Genomic DNA, 7,564 nt, shown 5'->3' on the forward strand with positions numbered 1-7,564 from the left:
TTCTTCTGTTTATCTGCAGCGAGATGCGGATCGCGTCTTATGCCAACGTCGCGATACAGTTTACCTAGACAGTATCCCACGGCAGATGATATTGTGTTTAGGCAGCGGAGCCAGAGTTGTCGCCGCAGTCGAAGACTCGCGCGATATCTCCGCTAGCGAACGCATCTTGTATCGATATGGCAGCCGCATAACTAGACATTGGAAGTTGTGTGTTAGCTATATACGATTTGTGATGTAAAAATATCTCCTTGGAGAAAAGAAAGGGAAGAAGGGATACGTACGTCCCACCAACAATTATAAAGAGCCCTATCGCCACAATAAACGCGTGTAATCCGTAGAGTAGCCTCTGCGGCAACGTTCCAGACCTAGAGCTTCTATAATCATTCATCCAGAGAAGCGCCGGGAATACCAAACTAAACGGCGCGAAGCACAGGGCACCAGCCAGGCCAAGCAAATAGTTCAGGATTGGGACCGCCTCCGCGACGATAAATGCTGCTGAGCCGAGACAAAAGTTAATCCCAAGCCACGTGGACCAGTGCACGAAAGTATTTGCCTGCAGATGTTTCGAACCACGCAGGAAGCGAACGAAGACATACTTGGCGGCCACATGCTGATAGATCCCAACGCCGATGATGAGGCCCGGCATGGCGATCCCGTACGAGATCTTCTTGATTAGCGGCCCGGCGCTCCCAAAGGCTGGCACAGACAGCCAGACGCCGCACCAGCGGTATATGACCAGACTGAATGTGAGGTATATGGCGCCGATTATAAAGCCAGACAGGATGCAGGCCTTGCGATAGTCTTGTGGGCGGCGCATCTCGGATATGACCGGGAGGAACATTGACGAGCCGCTCGTGCTAACGAAGATGTTTACGGCGTTGACCATGCCCACGACGAAGGTTGGGTACGCAATCGGTGCCCAGCCAAGATCGAAATCACCAGTTGAAGGCGCAGCTGCGGGTCGGTCTTGTTGCGTTACGGCGACGGTAAAGACAAAGACGGCAATGAAGAAGGTTACGAAGCCGAACCAGGTCAGCCAGCCGAGGCGCGAGAAAGTGCGGATCGACGAGCAGATTGTAATCAGTATCGCTGAAATAAGGGCAAAGACCACCGTGCATGTTCCGTGATCCGACAAAGCATTGAACGCTATTGCTGTGGTGACGATTCCAGACGCGGAAACTAGGATCTGAGCAATGACAATCTGCAGGCCAACGAGTTCGCGGCCGATGCGTCCCCAGAGAGAACCCATCATGTCCGCCAGCACTGCCGGTGGGATTTCTTGTTAACCTTGATGACTTGCGGAGGATTCTGGAGGGCGGCCTTACTGTGGCACTCAGGATGCTTGTTGCGAAAATCGCCGAGGATACAGCCAGTATCTACACGACGGGTCGTACACCCGGTTAGTATGAGATTCGTGGTTTTGCGGTGCCTCTAACATACATGTGTTCAAGGCAGTGAACCCAATGATTGACAAGGACCCCCCAACTGAACCTAATTCCGCCAATGCTCCCGGAATGGCGAGAATGCTCATGGCAAAGTTGATTTTGCTGAACACGATAGTCGCTTGCTGCCAGCTCACGGTCCTGAAATCAACGCCGTTTGCCCCCAGCTGGAAGATCTCGAACGACTCTCCAGTTTCTTCATCCTTGACTGGAGCCTCACCATGTTGACATGCATCAAGTGTGATCTTCTCTGTGTCGGAGGGCGCTCTGTTCTCTTGAACGGATGAAATCGACTGTAATGCCATGGTTGGGGTGATCAAATGAGGTTGATTGCCTGGATGATAGTGTAACCTAGCTATAGATATACCCAGCAGGGGGTTTCCTCCCTGACTGTGGGGCTAGGCATATCTTTTTCCCATAATGCGGAGGATACGAAGATAAGAAGTTGGAGACAAGCTCAGCAGGATAGGTAAGGCAAGAGGTCCGGGGAGCTCTTCGGGATATCTGGAAGTAACCTGATTTGCCGCCCAGTGCTTCAGCAAATCTCTGGCATGCGCTGGCGTTCAATCAGCCTGTTTCTGGCGTGATCCTGCGAGAGATACACTATTATGTTTTGGCTTAGCCCGCAGTCATTCACTCTCTTGCTACAAAGTCAAGGATGATGCCAAGGCAACCTCTCGGCCGACTTTAGAATTATTATTCAGGAAACAGATAAGCTCAGCTGCCCTGGTCCCCCTAGATACAGACACAAGCCCAGCGTTAAGTCCGGACGGGGCTCGAGGACTTCGGGATGCCCGCGCAATGGACCTTATTTGCTCGCTATGGATTACCTTGACATCTAGGTATCTAATCCACTCTCTGCTTGTGCGGTAGTCCTTTCGGCTTGACGCTGCTGGAACCGGTGCAGTCGTGTTGATCTCATGGATACGTCTAGATAGACAAACAAAAACAATACCCGGCGGGCTCACCCATAGGGCTCCGTTCTTTTGTACTGACACGTCACAGAGCATGGAAGAACAAAACAGTGCACCTTCTCCCAGGAGGGTGTAAATCGTATATCAAGTACTCCTGCTCGGGCATTTCGAGCACCCTTCCGCGAACAGTTGTATAGATCCGGTGAGGTTATTCGTATAAAAGCCTTGCCATGCCAGTTATCGGATAAACCTGCTGACCTAATACCGATCGATTAGTTATGGTCTTGGTCTCTATCCGCGAAAAGTAAGCGAGTATTTCTTATAGTAGCAACTTGGCGACCTGGGTCGCGGGGACCCGGGAAGCAACGGCAGACCTTGCCGCAGGTCGGGGCCGCCAACCGGGAATCGACCGGGCCCGACCCTTCAATGCTGCATACTAGGTAGATTGGAACCCGTCGCCGGGGAGTAAGGGGAACGCGGGTGAAGGCGGGGGCTAACAATGCGACCAAGCTTAGAGCATCAGTTGTCCGTGGCAGCATCAAAAGGAATGAATGCTTAATGTCATATCATCCAGAATCCCAATCAATAGAATCAAGAATCTAATGCACTCTGCCCCGATATAGAGTATCACCTGGATGCGCCCGTATATATTGCTTATATTGGTTCCTAGCCTTTTGAGTCCTTCGATTTCTACCTAAATGGCCCAATGGCGAGGGACAGAGATCCCAGCTAAGTCGTGACAGTCTTTCTAGCGCAAGGTAAATCATGGTATACACAATCAGTCAACCTAAAACTTGCGGGGCAACCCCGGGGAAACGTCGGGTACGCGATCCAGAGAGATCCATCCACCTTGAGTAAACTTGGCAATTCCACATTCAGCAACCGGTGCTGGAGTCTGAGGCCGACCCTTGAGGGAGGCCAATCTTGCGGTCTTCCAGCCCGGTCCCAAAAAATCTGTGGGTATTATTTTGATAATCAAGTAGGCCTCAGGGTCGTTGGCACGCTAACACAATGATCTTCTTATGAGAGAATTGCTTGTTTGCCATGACAACTTTCGATTTCGAGCCCTCGACCCCACCCGCCTCTCCAAATTGCTTGCCAAATTGTTTCACCCATAATATTGTTCGCTGTAGTATTTTGTGTCTCACTGCGACATTGTGACTCGAAACGCATAGAAATATTTCGGCAGTCGACAGCTCATTTCGATTTTCAACATAGCGACACCCCGACCAATGGCGATTCCCTTTCTAGGCAACTCAGCATCCTGGGGCTATCTCAGCAGTTAAATCCATCCAAGTCAACTTACAGTACATTCATCAAGGCTCTGTATACTGGCTCTATTTTCATTGAGAAAGTATAAAGATCGAAGATAACTGTTTATCACAACGACCCCTATTCTTCAACAACCTAGTGTCCCACCATCGCCTGCCAGGTCTCATTATACCGGTTCCCATGCGGCTTCGTCGAATCAATAATATCCCGGATCGCCTGCTTCTCCTCCCCGGTTAATTCTATATGGCGGGACGCCCAATTCTCCTCCAAGCGATGCTCCTTGGTGGTTCCCGGGATCGCAATGAGTCCCTGCGCAGCAACCCAGCCAAGCGCAATCTGACTAAGTGTGACGCCTCGTCGAGAAGAGATTGCCTTCATCTTCTCGACGATCTCTTTATTTTTGTAGAAGTTGTCGCCTTGGTATTTTGGACCTATATTTGTCTGTTCCTTAGCTTGTGGCTCACGTGCGGAAGCAAGGACTGGAAGCACAATACTGACAGTTGTTTCGGCGGAAATCATCCTCGGCGAAATCTTCGGGGGTCTTGTAAGGAAAGTTGTCGACTAGCCACCCATGTCCAAGGGGACCATATGCAACAAAGGCCACACCTAGCTCCTTGCACGTTTGGATGAGGCCATCTCTCTCATGGATGGTCTCGAACGGTGAGTACTCGGCCTGGACGGCATCGATCTTGGCAACTATAGTCTTGATTAGACCAAGTTTGGGTAAAGAGGCAAGGAAACGTACTTGAATTGGCAGTGCGAAGGGTCTGAGCTGCGCATTCAGACAGGCCAATATACTTGGTCTTTCCTGCCTTGCGTATCTCGTCAAGTGCGGTTATCGATTCCTCAAGCGGTGTGTCTGCGAAGGTTAGTCTTGACCAGGTGAGTATGCAATGCCAAATAGAATCATACTGGGATCCATGCGATGCAAATAATACAGATCAGGGGCGAAGCCGAGTCTTTCAATCGTCCCCTCAATGTAGCTCTTGATGTGAGAGGCAGAGTTGGTGACTGAGCCGTCGCCAAAGACATCAAAGCCACACTTGGAGGCAACTATATGATAATGTCAGGTTAGACCAAGAAGGGACGTAGGCAAATTTATTGGTTAGTCCTTACTAAAGACCTTGTCGCGGATATTGTGCTTTTTTACAAAGTCTCCTAGCAGCTTTTCGTTCAATCCAGCCCGGTAAGAAACCTTTTCTGGTGTTACCTTCTAATTTGTTTCGGCCTTTAGCAAGAGAGACTTACAGCAGTATCCCAGAAAGTACATCCTAGCTCAATGGCCTTCAACAGAACCGGCTCAGCCTCTTCAAAGCTAAGGTTTGTGCCAAAGGCAAAGTTAAGGCCCATGGCACCGAAACCCGGGGTGGGGACCTGAAGGTCTCCGAAGGGGAGTGTTTTGACCATTTTTCTCTTTTTGCTGGCGTTTGCGACGTAATAACTTGCCACTTGTCACAAGGTAGACCTGGAAATCTAAAAGCTTCTGGGTTCAAAATGCTGTCGTTGACTGGAGGTTGGGCTCTAGATGATCTTTATTCCACTGCTAATGTTTTGCACGCAACCCTCCCCTGTTCGGTAGCTGCCGCGGAAACCCACCTACTCGGTCGGTGCCTATTTTTCTGCTTAGCTTCTACGTACCTAGTAGGGTTCATTGTTGTTCTCGGGAGAAGATGATAGGAAGTCCCGTCTTCCGCGGTCCATCCGATATATACGCGGGGTCCCCGTCGCGACAGAAACCGAGGGATTATCTCCCATGATTATTGCGCTTCTTCACAGCAGTACGGCGGGGAATTCCACATCGCTTTTCAGTCTATTCGGGACAGAGCTCTCCAGGCATACGTTGTATCAGATCTAGACCAACGAGTTCCTCAAGTCCATGATGTCCATGAGCGCTCCCGCGTTGACGATCCTCTTACCCAGGAGATGTCGACAAGAAGCCGGATGATTACCAGCCGCGCAATGAGCTGGATGCTTGGAACTGGGACCTGTATGATCCGAACACCATGGCTGGTCATCCGGTCAGTTTGCAGGTTATAGGGAAGAGACTTAATGAGGAGAAGGTATTGGGGACAGCGACCGCCATTGAGAGAATATGGAGAGGGGAGAGATAAAGGGCTAGTCAGCAATAGATTATTATTTTGGTTTCTTGCTCCCAGTATTGTACGCCTGAAAGTCTGTTTGTCCACATATCAAGTTGTCCGTTATGAAAAATACTTCAACATTCTCGATACCAAGGATTAATATTCTTAGTAAAGGCAGGTATTTTCTTGATCTGGACTGTGCAATCTATTATTTCAGCGTTGCGAAACTACCGCGATCGAATCTCAGAAGAAAGCCCGCGAATTCCCTCCACCTCATGCTCATAAAACTGCATGTTGAAGTATTTCTGCAGCGCACGCACCCTATCCATTTCCGTATTCAATGCCTGAACCGTCTTCGTCTTCCCCCGAAGGACCCTCTTGACCTCTCTCCCAGCAAGTATATAAATCCCAATGGGTTCAACGCCGCCCCCGTGCCCGTGGTCACCCTCTTCATCGTCGAGGATGACACGGGTACACGCCAGTTTCTGGGTAAACAATATCGACCGACTCGTGCTGGTAAAGAAGTTTATCATGCTAAAATCCTGGAAGAGGAATTCCACTTCGGAAAACGAGTATTGCGCGATCCAGGGGCTCTGTGGGTCGTTGCGCGCCTGGTAGATCCAGACCGTCTGTGTCTGGTCCACGAATTCAGCGAGGGGCCGCTTTATCAGGCGCATTTCACTTGGTGCGATTAAGGGCTGTGCAGTGGAACTACCCTCCTGGAGAAGTAGAGGGCTGGTAGGAGTGTTCCGACCCAAACCGACATCGACCTGGATAGTGCGTCCCAATTCCATTAATATCCTGTTTCCTCATTTATCTCGACCGCCAGTATCGGAATCATTGTTGGCATACCATATATCTTTTTCCGTCTATAGTCAGAATAAGGACCATGTGGCTCCTGTTCACCTTCGTCAGCGATATAATGTGATACGATACGCTATCCTTCAAGCAGGCAGTCGTGCAAGCGCTACTTACAAAGATATATACCCTTGCTCAGCAGGATCCCCCTTCACGACTGCCCGGCTGACCCGGCCCCCGGTCGGGTAAACATTGTAGCCCAGGGAGCGCACCACGATATAAAGGAGATTCGTATTCTCCATGCAGTACCCATCATGGCCGCGGACTATCAGCTTCTCGAAGACGGAGGATGGATGGATGGAGATGCTATGGTGGGTCGAGTAGTGCAGGGCGGTGTTTCCCCAGGTAATGGAGCCCAGATGGCGCCGTTGCAGTTCAGTGAAGGCTTGTAGGGGGTCGTCGTCGATAGCCGCTCGCAGTTTGGCTAAGCGTGGGTGGCCATTCTCCCTCGGAGAGGCGGCGTCATCGGCATATTTAATGCGCTGGAGATATTGTTCTAATTGAGCGGGTCCGAGGGTCGGAGGGTATGCTGGCATTGTGTCAGCCAAAGGTGGAGATCTCTCATTTTAGTGGAGTTCTTATTTGTCAACACCTCCACATGCCGCGTTAGTATAAAAAAGTAAGGCGCTTAATACCTTACTATTTTAGTAAAGGAATTAGGCCATTAATAAGTTTTTAAAGGCTTAAATTATTTATATAAACCCCTAGGTAGCTTTAGCTTTTAATAAATAATTTACTTTTTTTTTTATTTTTTTAAATATTATTTAATTAATAGCTTTATTAATTAATATAATATATAAAGGGCCTTATAATTATAAGCCTAAATATTAATTTAATAGTTTAGCTTATTAAATTCTTACTTTTTTTAAATATTTTAAAGCTATTTATACCTTTAAGTACACGCCTTAAAGCTATACTAAGCCTTTTTATAATTAATTATTTTTTTATTAAACTAAAATAAATATTAATTAATTTTTAACTTTTATACTTAATTTAA

The 7,564-nt window shown here is 48.7% G+C and overlaps 3 protein-coding genes across 3 annotated transcripts; all 3 read right to left on the bottom strand.

Moving 5' to 3' along the window:
* Positions 1–97: 97 nt before the first annotated feature.
* Positions 98–1,747, bottom strand: DSM5745_09678 (putative N amino acid transport system protein; the record flags this gene model as incomplete). The annotated part of the gene is made up of 4 exons (XM_026751694.1): positions 98–191; positions 282–1,263; positions 1,326–1,376; positions 1,441–1,747. 4 exons carry the CDS (start codon positions 1,745–1,747, stop codon positions 98–100), a joined length of 1,434 nt encoding a protein of 477 aa, XP_026600042.1.
* Positions 1,748–3,763: 2,016 nt separating this feature from the next.
* Positions 3,764–5,035, bottom strand: DSM5745_09679 (putative Aldo-keto reductase yakc [NADP ]; the record flags this gene model as incomplete). The annotated part of the gene is made up of 6 exons (XM_026751695.1): positions 3,764–4,059; positions 4,127–4,324; positions 4,374–4,487; positions 4,541–4,681; positions 4,745–4,823; positions 4,877–5,035. 6 exons carry the CDS (start codon positions 5,033–5,035, stop codon positions 3,764–3,766), a joined length of 987 nt encoding a protein of 328 aa, XP_026600043.1.
* A 901-nt stretch (positions 5,036–5,936) lies between these two features.
* Positions 5,937–7,103, bottom strand: DSM5745_09680 (arylamine N-acetyltransferase family protein; the record flags this gene model as incomplete). Its single annotated transcript, XM_026751696.1, has 3 exons — positions 5,937–6,479; positions 6,562–6,607; positions 6,685–7,103. The coding sequence occupies 3 exons, from the start codon at positions 7,101–7,103 to the stop codon at positions 5,937–5,939; spliced, it is 1,008 nt and encodes a 335-aa protein (XP_026600044.1).
* Positions 7,104–7,564: the final 461 nt, after the last annotated feature.

This window comes from Aspergillus mulundensis, assembly GCF_003369625.1.
Source record: "Aspergillus mulundensis strain DSM 5745 chromosome Unknown scaffold_12, whole genome shotgun sequence".
Lineage (NCBI taxonomy): Eukaryota > Fungi > Ascomycota > Eurotiomycetes > Eurotiales > Aspergillaceae > Aspergillus > Aspergillus mulundensis.